General features: G+C 47.0%; 1 protein-coding gene across 1 annotated transcript in view; it reads right to left on the reverse strand.

Moving 5' to 3' along the window:
- The window catches only part of podxl2 (podocalyxin like 2), a 31964-nt gene extending 17603 nt beyond the window's left edge, over window positions 1–14361 (reverse strand). Inside the window, exons 1-3 of the mRNA XM_033036983.1 lie at window positions 14104–14361; window positions 13860–13996; window positions 4282–4542 (exon numbers count right to left, since the gene is read on the reverse strand). Coding sequence (XP_032892874.1) covers window positions 4282–4542; window positions 13860–13893 — 295 coding nt within the window. The 5' untranslated portion in view covers window positions 13894–13996; window positions 14104–14361. The remainder of the gene's footprint in view (window positions 1–4281; window positions 4543–13859; window positions 13997–14103) is intronic.
- Between the last annotated feature and the right edge of the window lie 802 nt (window positions 14362–15163).

The raw sequence follows: 15163 nt of genomic DNA on the forward strand, positions 1-15163 counted from the left end.
AAGGGGGGGCTCTTTTAAAACTGAGATGAGGAAGAACTTCTTCACCCAGAGGGTGGTTAATTTATGGAATTCACTGCCCCAGGGAGCAGTGGAAGCAGAAACTTTAAATATATTTAAGACTAAAATAGATGGTTTTTTAGCTGCCAAGGGGATAAGGGGCTACGGGGAGAGGGCAGGGATATGGACCTAGGTATGGTTAGTATAGTAAGACCTGAGTGATCTCCTGGACAAGTGTCGATCGCCTGGATTGGGGTCGGAGAGGAATTTCCCGGATTTTTTTCCCGAATTGGACCTGGGTTTTTATCCGGTTTTTTGCCTCCCCCAGGAGATCACGAGGTTCTTGGGGTGGAGAGGGGTGATAGCGGTATAAAGGGGAGGGTAGTGTCTTGTGTTCTGTGTCTTGTGTCTACTGTTTGTGGGTAAGTGTGTCTGTTTAGTGTTCAGCCATGAGCGAATGGCGGTGCGGGCTCGACGGACCTGGTGGTCTACTCTCGCACCTACTTTCTATGTTTCTATGTTTCTATGCTCCGGTTTCCTCCCGCATTCCAAAGACATAGTGTAGTGATCGGAGATACGGGAGGGGGGGGGGGGGGGGAGGGGGGGTGAGGAAGATGATAGGCAGATGGGTGGACAAAAGCTAGAGGAGAAAAGAAGACAAAAGGGTATTAGATAAGGAGAGAAGCGGAATGAAATGTGAAGCCGGGGGCGGGGGGGGCAAGATGTGAGTACGCCTCTCCCTGTCTGTGTAACCTTCTGATCTTTCCTTTCACTTACCTCAAGCGCATCTCAGCAAGTTCCACATTCGCACCACTCACGCATTGAATTGACACTCTCCCCATCCTGCCCTCGAGGAAGCCACACACAATAAACTCCTTTGATGCAAAAAACCATAGCCAATTTGCAAACAGCAAGTGCCTGCAGACTGCAATGAGCTGAATTTATTGTGTTTTGTTCATCAGCGGTGCAGAACTAGAACTCTGTGGGAGTTCCCGCTGTTCTGTGACTAAAAACTCTCATTTATTTCATTGAGGCATACAGCAAGGCAACAGGCCCTTCTGCCCACCCAGTGAATACAGAGTTACACAGAGCCTTTTATTCCCATTCCCATACTGACCTTTCTGTCCTGGGCCTCTTCCACTGTCAGAGTGAGATCACACGCAAATTGGGGGAACAACACCTCATATTTCGCTTGGGCAGCTTACAACCCAGCGGTATAAGTATTGATTTCTCTCATTTCAAGTAACGCTCTCTCTCCGTTCTTCCCCCACCCACCCAGGTCGTCCAGTTAGTTTCACTGTTTGTATCCCCTCGTTAGCATCTTTTCCACAGCCAACAATTGACCATTGTGGGCTCCACCTTTCATTGATCATCAGTGCTAGCTTTGATTTGTTCTTTTCACACCTTTCATTAATTTGTTCTTTTTACCTTTTCATACCTCTAGTTTCCCTCTCCCCTGACTCTCAGCCTGAAGAAGGGTCTCGACCCAAAACGTCACCTATTCCTTTTCTCCGGAGATGCTGCCCGACCCGCTGAGTTGCTCCAGCATTTTGTATCTATCTTTTATAACCCTATCCTTTAGACCTTTGAGATACAGCGCGGAAACAGGCCCTTTGGCCCACCTAGCCATGCTAACCAACCATCGCCCCTACAGTAGTTCTTTCCTACACGCTAGGGTTAATTTATCAAAGTCAATTAACCTACAAACCTGCATGACTTTGGAGTGTGGGAGGAAACTGGAGCACCCGGAGAGAACATATGTGGTCACAGGGAGAACGTACGAACTTCGTACAGATAGCACCCGTTGTCACAATCTAACCCGGGTAGCAACTCTATCACTGCGCCATTGTGCTACCCTGGGATCCACTGGGATGAAACATTACTTCCACTTCCTGCAGAATCTGAAACATAAAAGTTCTGATAAATCTTAAAGAAAAATACACAAGGATATTTTTTTGTTATTGCCCAGTAATTGGTTGAAATATCCAATCTCAAAAAAAGTTCATCAATGTTATTTGGTGTTTATTAAATTCAGCCACAACAGCGTCACAGTGGCACAGCGGGTAGAGCCGCTGCCTCATAGCGCCAGAGACCCGGGTTCAATCCTGACCTAGGGTGCTGTCTGTGTGTGGAGTTTGCACGTTCTCCCTGTGACAACATGGTTTTTCTCCGGGTACTCCGCTTTCCTCCCACATCCCAAAGACGTACAGGTTTGTAGGTTAATTGGCCCTCTGTAAATCGCCCCTCGTGCATAGGGAGTGGATGTGAAAATGAGATAACATAGAACGAGTTCTAATGGGTGATCGATGGTCAGTGTGGACTCGGTGGGCCGAAGGGCCTGTTTCCATGCTGTATCTTTCAATCAATTTTCTTCCAAATAAAGTCCTTTACCTCCAGACTTGTCTAGACAAAGCAATGAATGAAAAGCTTCCAGGGGTTGCAACTGACATAACAGAGGTCTCGGTGTATAAATGTAGGTCAGTTATTAGTTTTTATGCCTCTGTCCCTCAATGGTTTGCTTTGATTACATCATATATTTATGGTAACAAACAGGAGGCTCAGATAAGGATTAGACAGGGGCTGAGATTTATTTTTTAAGTGGATTATCCAAGTGTTGGCTAAAACTAGAAATCAGAGTACAGCTTTTGTTGTTGATTGTTAGGGAGATTGTTTGGATGCAAAAGAGGTTTAGCAGAATGCTGGCTGGATTATAGGTTATTAGCTGTTGGGAGAGACACATGTGCTGGAGCAACTCAACGGGTCAGGCAGCATCTCTGGAGAACATGGATAGGTGACGTTTCAGGTCGAGACCCTTCATCAAACTGAAAATTGATTGATGACGTCACCTGTTCATGTTCTCCGCAGATGCTGCCTGACCCGCTGAGTTACTCCAGCACTCTGTGACTTTTTTGCAAGCCAGCATCTGCAGTTCTCTGTTTCTACAGCTACAAGGAGAGGCTGGACAGACTTGGATCGTTTTCTCTAGAGGCTGAGGAGAGACCTGATTGAAGTACATGAAAACTATAAACCCATAGCAACAATAAAAATGCAATGACAACATTTAATAGACATTTGGAAAGGTACATGGAAAGGAGAGGTTTGGAGAAATATGGTTTGCAAGCAAATGGGACTGGCTTAGCTGGGGCTATCTTGGTCAGCATGGACAAGTTGGGCCGAAGGGCCTGATTCTGTGCTGTATCAACTCTACGTCTCGAAACAATAGGGGTTTTTCTAACAGATAATTCAAATCGAGGAGATTCTATTTGTTGACAGACCCAACATTTAGGATAGACCTTTTCACCAGAGGAGAAATGTCAAAGACTAGAGGATGTAGCTTTAAGGTGAGAGGGGCAAAGTTTAAAGGAGATATGCGAGGCATGTTTTATTATGCAGAGGGAGATGAGTGCCTGGAATGCGCTGCTCTGGGTGGTGGTGGACGCAGACACAATAGTGACATTTAAGAGGCTTTTAGATTATGCAGGGAATGGATAAAGGAGGGAAATGGATCACTTGCAGGCAGAGGTGATTAGTTTATCTTGGCATCATGTTCGGCATGGCCATTGTGGGCTGAAGGGCCTGCTCCTGCACTGTTCTGTTCCACGTTGTATGAATGTGTGTAAACTGTGGAATAGCCATCACACCCCCCCCCCCCCCCCCCAGCTCTCTCTGCTTGCAGGTAAGGTGTATTGAGTATAGAAGTTGGGAGGCCATGTTACAGTTAAATAAGACATTGGTGAAGCACCATTAAGAGTATTGCATTCGGTTATGGGAAAGATGTTGTCAAGCTGGAAAGAATGCAGAGAAGATTTACCAGGGCTTAAGATTTGCCAGGATTTGAGGTCCTAAGCTATATGGAGAGCTGGTCTGTATTCCTTGGAGAGCGGAAGGATGAGGGGGCGATCTTATAGAGGTTTATAAAATAATGAGAAAAATATATCGGGTAAACGCACAGTCTTTTACCCAGAGTAGGGGAATCAAAAACCAGAGGACATAGGTTTAAGTTGAGGGGGGGGGGGAAATTTTATAGGAATCTGAGGAGTAACTTTTTTTACACAGAGGGTGGTGGGTGTATGGAACGAGCTGCCGGAGGGGGTAGTTGAGGCAAGTACTTTCACAATGTTTAAGAAATATTTGGACAGGTATATGGATGTGATAGGTTTGGAGAGATATGGGCGAAAAGTAGGAAGATGGGACTGGTGTACTTGGGACATGTTGGTCGGTGTGGGGAAGTTGGGCCGCGGGGCCTGTTTCCACGCTGTGTGACTCTATGATTCTTTGACAAACCTGAGGTCGTTCCTTGCTTCTCTTGGGCATCGGAGGTCCCAGACGATAGTGACTGCGAGTTGATTGATTCATCCTGAAAACTCCCAGCCATTGTTAACAGCTCAGCGTCCAACTGATCCGCAACTTTCCCCGAGACATCCTTTTGCACTTCTGTCGACGGGAAGTCTAAGGAAGTCACAGTGGCGAGATCTTCCCCTGGGGCAGCCGGGCGTACGTGTGTCTCTGCCTCATTGGCAATTGCAAGATTGAAGCATAACCAACCTGGGTAAACGTGGAGGAAATATACAAGAAGATAGAGTGAGGTTTATTATTGTCATGTGTACCGACATGACGCTTTTGTTGCATGTTAACCAGTCAGCGGAAAGACAATCGAGCCATCCAAAGTGTACAGGATAAACGTAATAACATGAATAACGTTTAGTGCAAGATAATGTCCAGTAAGGTCCGATCAAAGATAGTCCGAGTGTCTCTAATGAAGTAGGTAGCAACTCAGGACTGCTCTCTATTTGTTGGTAAGATGGTTCGGTTGCCTGAAAGGCTATGTTTTACATGCTATTCAATCAAATCAGATAGTACTCCACATAAATCATGGGCTTAGCTGGTAGAGCCACAGGCTCACAGCGCCAGAGACCCGGGTTCGATCCTGACCTTGAGTTCTGTCTGTGTGCATGGAGTTTGCGCCTTCTCCTTGTGACCACGTGGGTTTCCCCCGGGAGCTCCGGTCTCCTCTCACATCCCAAAGACATGGGGGTTTGTAGGCTAATTGGCCTCTGTAAATTGCCCCCTGGTGTGTAAGGAGTGGATGAGAAATTGGGTTAACGTAGAACTACTGTGAACGGGTGATCGATGGTCAGCGTGGACTCGAAGGATGAGGGGGTACTTCATTGAAACTTACTGAATAGTGAAAGGCCTGGATAGAGTGGATGTGGAGATGATGTTTCCTCTTGTGGGAGAGTCTAGGACCAGAGGCCACAGCCCCAGAATAAAAGGACGTATCTTTAGAAAGCAGATGAGGAGGAATTTCTTTAGTCAGAGGGTCGTGAATCTGTGAAATTAATTGCCACAGATGGCTGTGGAGGCCGTCAATTGATATTTTTAAGGTGGAGATTGATAGAATCTTGATCAGTAAGGATTTCAGGGGTTATGGGGAGAAGGCAGGAGAATGGGGTTGGTTGGGAAAGATAGATCAGCCGTGATTGAATGGCAGAGTAGACTTGGTGGGCTGAATGGACTAATTCTGATTCTATAACGTATATGAACATTTGAATTTATTAATCTTCTCTGCACCCTTTGCAGCTTGACAACAGCTGGACAACTTGAACTGGCCGTTAGAAAGGGCCCATCAAGGAGATCCACACTGGCCTCGTGCCTTGGGTGTTTGTCAAATACCCACACATAATTACTGCTCTGCAATTAATTGAAACAAGTTGTAGTATTTTGGTGACCTTTCAAGTTTGCCCACACTAAATGATTCTGCCCAAGCCGCACAGTCCCACGTGATTCCTGGCAAGAAGGATTTTGTTCTGGCATTTTGTGAGCATTGATATCAGCTCAGCTTCAGTGGGAGTCTGTGTCGTCTGTGAGTCATAGACGCGTGTGTTCAAATCCCGACCCAGAATGTATGGATGTTCCCAGTACTACATCGAGGCACTTCTGAACAGTTTAGTTTAGTTGTTCAAGAAGGAACTGCAGATGCTGGAAAATCGAAGGTAAAGAAAAGTGCTGGAGAAACTCAGCGGGTGCGGCAGCATCTATGGAGCGAAGGAAATAGGCAACGTTTCGGGCCGAAACCCGTCTTTAGACTGATGCAGGGTGGGGGGCGGGAAGAAGAAAGGACGAGGAGGAGCCCGAGGGCTGAGGGAGAGCTGAGAAGGGGAGGAGACAGCAAGGGCAACCGGAAAATGGAGAAGCCAATGTTCAAGCCGCTGGAGTGCAGACTGCCCAAGCGGAATATGAGGTGCTGCTCCTCCAATTTCCGGTGGTGCTCACTGGCCATGGAGGAGGCCCTGGACAGAAAGGTCAGATTCGGAATGGGAGGGGGAGTTGGTGCTGAGCCACAGGGAGCCACAGGGAGATCGGGTTGCGGACCGAGCGGAGGTGTTCGGCGAAACGATCGCCAAGCCTACACTTGGTCTCACCGATGTAGATCAGCTGACATCTAGAGCAGCGGATGCAATAGACGAGGTTGGAGGAGGTGCACGTGAACCTCTGTCGCACCTGGAACGACTGCTTGAGTACTTGAATGGAGTCGAGGGGGGAGGTAAAGCGACAAGTGTAGCATCTAGTTTAGTTTAGTTTAGTTTAGAGTACTTACCACAAGTTTGATTTTTTTTAAACTCGGGAGAGCTATTGGGTGAACTTGCATAGTGGGACAGGCCCTTAACAGTATAAACCAGCATCTACAGTTTTTGGTTTCTACTACTGAAGCCAATTTTGTCTGATCAGGTCAAAGTTGGTCTGGTCAAGTTGGTCAGGCAGTTGGTCAGACACCAGGAAGTGCTGATGCTAGTTTACAAAAAAGGACACAAAGTGCTGGAGTAACTCAGCGGGTCAGGCAGCATTTTGAATTGGGACCCTTGTTCACACTAAAGAAAGGTCCCAGTTCGAATCATCACCTGTCATGACGCTTAAGAAACATTTAGACAGGTACACGGATAGGACAGGTTGAGAGGGAGATGGGCCGAACGCAGGCAGGTGGGACTAGTGTAGATGGGGCATGTTGGCTGACGTGGGCGAGTTGGGCCGAAGGGCCTGTTTCCAAACTGTGTGACTCTAATCAGGAATCTGTTCATCTCTGCCTTAAAAAATACAAAAATAACATGGCCTCCGCAGCTGTGTGTGGCAATGCTGGTCGCCATGGCCAAGTTGGGCCGAAGGGCCTGCTTCCACACTGTATGGCCGCTGAACAATTATAGAACGCATTAAAAAAATGTTGCAGCCAACCCCTCCCAAAGTGATAATGCAGCTGGCAGATCATTTGATTGTTAACGGTGACAGTTAATTAGCCGTGTAGAATTCCCGCTGCTTTGTCGAAAGCCTTTCTGAGGAGCGGCCAGCCAGCGGCAGGCACAGATGTAAGTCATGCATCCATTATCCCCAGGCTGTTGACTCAAATGCCGCATAGTCACTGATGTCCATCACTCCCTCCGCGGCCTCCCGGCTGACACGAAAACGTGTGGCGGATTGAGCCTGGAGCGGGAGTGCACACACGGGCTGAGGTTTACACAGCGGGTAGAGTCGCTGCCTCACAGCGCCAGTGACCCAAGTTCCATCCCGCCTTCGGGTGCTGTGTGTGTGTGGAGTTTGCACATTCTCTCTGTGACCGCGTGGGATTCCCCACGCGGTCACAGAGAGAACGTGCAAACTCAGTTCAGTTTAGAGACACAGAGTGGAAACAGGCCCTTCGGCCCACCGAGTCCATGCCAACCAGCGATTACTCGTCCAGTAGTCCTATCGTACACTCTAGGGACAATTCACAGAAACCAATTAACCTACAAGCCTGCATGTCTTTGGAGTGTGGGAGGAATCCGGAGCACCTGGAGAAAACCCACGCGGTTACGGGGAGAATATGCAAACTCTGTACAGACAGCACCTATAGTCAGGATAGAACTTGGGTCTGTAAGTGTAAGGCAGCAATGCTGCTGCTGTGCCACTGTGCCACCCTGTAAATGGATGAGAAAGTGGGATAACATAGAACCAGTGGAAGGGTGAACGTTGGTCAGCATTGGCTCAATGGGCCGAAGATCCCGTTTCCATGCTGTATCCCTAAACTAATTTAAACTTTATTATTGCTGCACAGTACAGAAAAACGTTGTTCTTGCATGCTGTCCAATCGGATCAGATAATATGGAGGAACAGCACCTCATATTCCGTCTGGGGACCTTGCGTCCTTATGGCATTAACATTGAATTCTAATTTTGCTAGCCCTTGCTGTCTCCTCCCCTTCCTTAACCCTCTAGCTGTCTCCTCCCACCATCCCATCCGCCCGCCCTCGGGCTCCTCCTCCTCCTCCCCTTTTCCTTCTTCTTCCCCCCCCCCACCCCCCATCAGTCTGAAGAAGGGTTTCGGCCCGAAACGTCGCCTATTTCCTTCGCTCCATAGATGCTGCTGCACCCGCTGAGTTTCCCCAGCAATTTTGTGTACCTTCGGATCAGATAATAGTTTGGCCTGGAAACCTATTTTGTCTCTTTTTCATCTCATGCCTTTGTCCACCCATCTGCCAATTACCCCCCCCCCCCCATCTACCTATCACTCGCCAGGCTTTGTCCCACCCCAGCCGCTCTTTTCCAGCTTTCTCCCCCTACCACAATCAGTCTAAAGAAAGGTCCTGAATTTGTTGCCTATCCATGTTCTCCAGAGATGCTGCCTGACCCACTGAGTTACTGCAGCACTTTGCGACTAGTTTTGTAAACCAGCATCTGCAGTTCCTTGTATCCAGAAAATCGTTTAGTTGAGAGATAATATATTTTGTTTTGAAAAGCATTCTATAATTGCCCTGTGGTTGTCGATTTGAAGTGCAAAACTTTGCTTATAATTCCATTGGTGCAAGGAGCCTGGTGACTAATGTCCTCACTCCTCACTGATGTGCCTGAGTCACAGGGCTGTCTGAATCATCACACAGCGCTGAAATGCCAAGTAAACTCTCACGATCGCTCCTTACACTGATCATAGACTCACTCCATTCTCTATATCTCCTTTAGACTTCACTGGTACAGCATGGCCCTTTAGCCCACCGGGTCCGCGCCGACCAACAATCATCCCGCACACTAGCAAAATCCTACACACTAGGGACAATTTACACTTTACAAAAGCCAATTAACCTACAAATCTTTGGAGTGTGGGAGGAAACTGGAGCACTTGGAGAAAACCCACATGGTTACAGGGAGAACGTACAGATTCTGTACAGGCAGCATCCGTAGTCAGGATTGAGCCTATGTCTCTAGCGCTGTGAGGCAGCAGCTCTACCACTGTGTCACTGTGCCTCCCCATAATGTCCATGTGCCTCTTAAATGTCACTAATGTATCTGCCTCCACCACCACCCCTGGCAGCACATTCCAGGCACCCACCACCCTCTGTGTAAAAACTTACTCCGCACATCTCCTTTAAACATTCTCCCTCCCACCTGAGAGCTATGCCCTCTAGTCTTTGACATTTCTACCGTGGGAAAAAGGTCTGCCCTTTTGATGCCTCGGATCATTTTATAAACTTCTATCAGATCTCCTCTCAATCACCAGAGAAACAATCCAAGTTTGTCCAACTGGCCATTACAGCTAATATTCTCTAATTCAGGCAGCATTCTGGTAAACCTCCTCTGCACCCTCTCCAAAGCCACCACATCCTTCCTGCAAGGGGCAACCAGAACTGCACGCAATACTCCAGACGTGGCTTAACGAAAGTCTTATAGAACTGCAACATGACTTCCTGACACTCAATGCCCCGACCAATGACGGTAAGCATTTTCTTCAATGTTATTAATGATGGACTACTTTGCATTGCCTAATCCTTGCATCATAGGTGATTTGTTAATAGGCCACAGATCTGAACCATCTGAAGAAAGGTCCCAACCTGAAACGTCACTTATCCTTGAGTATAGAAATTGGGAGGTCATGTTGCAGTTCTATAAGACGTTGGTGAGGCCGCATTTATAGTATTGTGTTTATTTCTGGGCTCCATGTTATAGGAATGATGTTGTCAAGTTGGAAAGGGTGTTGAGAAAATGTACAAGGATGTTGCCTGGACTCACACGAGTTCACAAGTTATTGGAGTCGAATTAGACCATTCGGCCCATCGAGTCTACTCCGTCATTCAATCATGGCTGATCTCTGCTTCCTAATCCCATTTTCCTGCCTTCTCCCAATAACCCTTGGCACCCGTTATAATCAAGAATTTAGACAAAAGTGCTGGAGAAACTCAGCGGGTGATTTTATGGAGCATTTATGGAGCAAAGGGTTTCGGCCCGAAACGTTGCCTATTTCCTTCGCTCCATAGATGCTGCCTCACCCGCATCCTCCAGCACTTTTGTCTATCGTCGATTTTCCAGCATCTGCAGTTCCTTCTTGAACACTAATCAAGAATTTGTCTATCTCTGCCTTAAAAATATCCACTGACTTGACCTCCAAAGCCCTCTGTGGCAATGAGTTTCACAGATTAACTACCCTCTGACTAAAGAAGTTCCTCCTCACCTCCTTTCTAAAAGAGCGCCCTTTAATTCTGAGGCTATGACCTCTGGTCCTAGATTCTCCCACCAGTGGAAACATCCTTACCACATCCACTCTTTCTATGCCTTTCATTATTCTGTAGGTTTCAATGAGGTCCTCCCTCAACCTTCTAAACTCCAGCGAGTAGAGGCCCAGTGCTGTCAAACGCTCATCATATGCTAACCCACCCATTTCTGGCATCATTCTTGTAAACCTCCTCTGGACCCTCTCCAGAGCCAGCACATCCTTCCTCACAGTATAGGACCCAAATTTGCTCACAGTACTCCAAATGCGGCCTGACCAGCGCCTTATAGAGCCTCAGCATTACATCTTTGTTTTTACATTCCAGTCCTCTTGATATAAATGATAGCATTGAATTTGCCTCCCTTACTATCGATTCGACTTGCAAATTAACTTTTTGGGACTCGAGGGTCTGAGCTATAGGGAAGGGTTGAACAGGCTAGGACTCTATTCCCCAGAGCGCAGGAGGATGAGGGGTGAACTTATAAATGTGCATAAAATCATGAGATTAGATTGGGTAGATGCACAGAGTCTCTTGCTCAGAGTGGGGGAATCAAGAACCAGCGGGCATAGGTTTACGGTGAAGGGGAGAGACTTTATAGGAATCTGAGGGGTAACTTTTCACATAAAGGGTGGTGAATGGAATGAGCTGCCAGAGGAGGTAGTTGAGGCACGGACTATTGCAAAATGTTCAAGAAGCAATTAGACAGGTACATGGATAGGACAGGTTAAGAGGGTTATGGGGCAAATGCAGGCAAAGGTAGATGGGGCATGTAGGTCAGTGTGGGTAAGTTGGACCGAAGGGCCTGTTTCCACGCTATATCCATGTTCTCCAGAGATGCTGCCTGACCTGCTGAGTTACTCAATTGTGTCCTCCAATTGAGGACTCTGGTTGTGTACAAGTCACCACATCGCAACAATGAAGAATGTCTTGTAGTGGAAATTAAATAGCATAAAGCAATGACACAGTGATTTTAAAGGGGGATTTAATTTTCATTTAAGATTGGAATAACAGGCAAGCGTGTCCAATGTGTGGCAAATTTCTTAAATGTAAGCAGGATTCTTATCCCCCATTAACACGGAGTGAACAGGAGCAAGATGATATTAATTTTAGTAATGTTAAGTAACACAGATTCATTGATGTTTTTGGACGAGGATACACAATACAGGTTCACCACTGATTTTCCAGCAACTGGAGGTCCGGCACCTCCTTTAATCCGGACAAAATTAGGAGAGCGCACTTGAAATCCCCACCCACCCCAGAAATGTGGTGCCTAGGCTGGGTGAGGTGGGTTGAATTTGCCCTCTGTGGCCGGGGCACTGGAACTCCGGCCCGGCCAGAGCCGGCAGAACCGTTCCCATAGCCGACTTCCAAGGCCGTTTTTGCGGGCCAGTATCTCGGCACCCCAGCAGCCTAGGCAGACCGTTCCAGCACCGTTGGACTCCTCTCGGAGGCCGCGACCTCTGTTGGTCTGGATAATCCAGAAAGGCTCTGGAACCAAGGGTGCCGGATAATTGGTGGTGGACCTGTATATCTATTAAGGTCACAACTTTGATTATAACAGCAGAGTGAGACAGTGACTGAGACAATAGTTTATAGATGGGTTGAAATCAGCTAAGATTAGAGAGAGGTGTTCAAGAGGGAATGAATGTTCAGTAACTAATTACATAGCTTACTCCCACAAGGAGAGGAGTATTACTACGGAGATGAAAGAAATGGTGGCTAAAGAGGGAAGCAAGGATGTAAAAGGAAAGGTAAAATACAGGCATCACATTTGCACAGATACTGAGGTTTAGAGGGAAATGGGCTAAATGCAGGCAAATGGAATTAGGAGGGGCACCTTCGTCAGCATGGATGAGTTGGGCCGAAGGGCCTGTTTCCAGGCTGTGTGTCTCTGTGAGGAGTAGAATCTGAGTGAGTCAATGGAAATGTGGGAAGTGTAAAATAGTGGTGAGGGGTTAATGTCAACATGTTCTTGATGGACAATGTGGACTCGATGGGCCGTGGGTCCTGTGGCCATGACCGTGGCTCTGGGTGGTGTCATTAAATATAGTGAAGGGCAAGGTAGACAGACCTTAGACCCATGGGGGTTGCTGGGGGGGGGGCTCTCAAAGGTCAAGATTAGGTCAACGCAAACCTTATGGAGTGGGTCACAGACTCCTGGTATCACACAGCTTAACTCTGCCCTATGATCTGAACATTGGGGGACTACAAGATGCCAAAGGATAGCATTTAAAAGAAGACCACTAGCTGAAGCTCATGGAAATGAAGGCAAGTTATTGATCCAGCCATGAAATTGACCGACCCAGGAGAGAGAGAGACAGAGAGAGAGACAGAGAGAGAGAGACAGAGACAGAGACAGAGACAGAGACAGAGACAGAGACAGAGACAGAGACAGAGACAGAGACAGAGAGAGAGACAGAGGGAGAGACAGAGACAGAGACAGAGACAGAGACAGAGAGAGAGAGAGAGAGAGAGAGAGAGAGAGAGAGAGAGAGATAGTGAGATTGAGACACGGGAGAGAGAAAGATGACAGAGAGGGAAGGAAAGATAAAGAAAGAGGAAGATAAAAAGAGAGAGAGGGAGAGAGAGAAAGAGAGAAAGGAGAGAAAAATAGGGGATAGAGGAAGAGGAGAGGGGTGGAATAGAGGGGAGAGGGAGGGAGAGGCAGGGAGAGAAAAAGAGAGATGAGAGACAGGGAGAGAGAAAAGATAATGTCATTATTAATGTCACGGGGGAGTTGTGTATAAAAGAAAGGCCAGGCATCACTATAAACCATGCAGATGCAAGTGTGGAATTACAGAGATATTAATAGATTTAGCAAATGCACACATTTCTGATTAATGGAGTTCACCATAAAGTTAATGCTCATTGTTGTTTTCCCAGGATAAAGGATTCTAAAACCAGGGGGCACAGGGTTACGGTGAGAGGGGGAGAGAAGGAAAATTTAAGAGGGACCTCAAGGGCAACTTTTCACTCAGAGGGTAGTGCGTATCTGGAATGAACTGCCAGAGGAAGCTATCGAAGTGGACACAATTGCGAATTTAAAAAGTCATTTGGACACATACAAGGATGGGAAGGGTTTAGGAGGATATGGGCCAAGTACAGGCAAATTGACTTTTTTTTGGGTGAGGGGATGAAATTCCTTTAAATAAAATTATAACCTTTTATATCCCCCTCTCTCTCTAAATCATTCTCGCCATTTAATATGGTGTTGTTTTCCCTCTCCCCTCCCCTCCCCTCCCCTCCCCTCCCAGACTCGTAAACTTTTCTTGAGTTTATTTTTAAACACCTCCCCTTCCAAATAAAAAAAAGCGGGGGGTGGGTGGAAGAAATTGAAATGAAAAGAAAGACTCACCCAATGCACAAAGCAGATAGTGTGTGTAGCTCATGGTCGCTGATGGAGAGAGAGGGGTTGAGATTGTCTGAGTCGGAGATCTCTTGATGTGTGCATCGATAAATTGCACAGTCCTCTACCCCGCCCCGCTTTTCCCTCTGAAGAATAAATAAAGCACAGGACGGATGTAAGATTATGGCACACAAAAATACATTGCAGTCAATTGCTGGGGTTCAGATGCAGAGAGCGACTGAATGAAACTCACACAGAATCAGTTTCCCCAAAGCACCTTCCAGCTCCATCGAAAAGCCTTTCCTTCTATTTATCCCCTCTCGCTCTCAAGCAACTATTGCAAATGCCTTGTCCCCTTCTGCCCAACGCGACGAGGTTCCAGAGGGGTTTAATCTTTGCAGAAAGGACGTGCAGAGGGGGAGAGGGTACCAGGATCATTCCACTGATGTCTGCGCAGTCTGCCCTTCCTGTCCAAGATTGCAATCGCTCCTGGGTCCTAAGTCCCGTCCGTCTGACGCTTGTGTTATGAGCAAAGATATGGGGTGTCAAGAGTGTGTGTAATCGCAATATGTACCGACCATGGAACTATTACATTCTGCAGCTTTACGCAACGACGTACAGATAACATATAATAATCATTAATATAACACATTAACAACAAGTTAACCATAATAATGCAAATCCGAACTTCTATAGTACAGGGCTAGAGGGCCTGAGCTACAGAGAGAGGTTGAGCAGGCGAGGACTTTATTCATAGGAGCGCAGGGGGATGAGGGGTGAATTTATAGAGGTGTATAAAATCATGAAGGGGTTAGATAGGGTGAATGCACAGTCTTTTACCCAGAGTAGCAGAATCAAGAACCAACTTATTAACAACACAATAATCAATGGTGCAGTTGGTAGAGCCGCTGCTCCCCCAGGTCCCCAAAACGTGGGTTTGCAGTTTATTTGGCCTCTGTAAATTGCCCCTAGAATGCAGGGAGACACTGTCCCGCTGTAGTAACTCAGTGGGATAGGCAGCATCTCAGGGGAGAAGTAATGTGTAAGGGTTTTGGGTCGAGGGCCTTCTTCAGTCTGAAGAAAGGTCTCGATTCAAAATGTCACCATTCCTTCTTCCCTGAGATGCTGCCTGTCCTGCTGAGTTACTCCAGCGTTTTGTGTCTATCTTCAGTGTAAGGCAGCATCTGCAGTTCCTTCCTACACACCTAATGTGAATGGGTGATCGATGGTCAGTGTGGACTCAGTGGGCCAAAGGACCTGTTTCCAGACAATATCTCTAAATCACTAAACTAAACAACACATTAATAACTAGG

Source organism: Amblyraja radiata, chromosome 18 (assembly GCF_010909765.2).
Source record: "Amblyraja radiata isolate CabotCenter1 chromosome 18, sAmbRad1.1.pri, whole genome shotgun sequence".
Taxonomy (NCBI): domain Eukaryota; kingdom Metazoa; phylum Chordata; class Chondrichthyes; order Rajiformes; family Rajidae; genus Amblyraja; species Amblyraja radiata.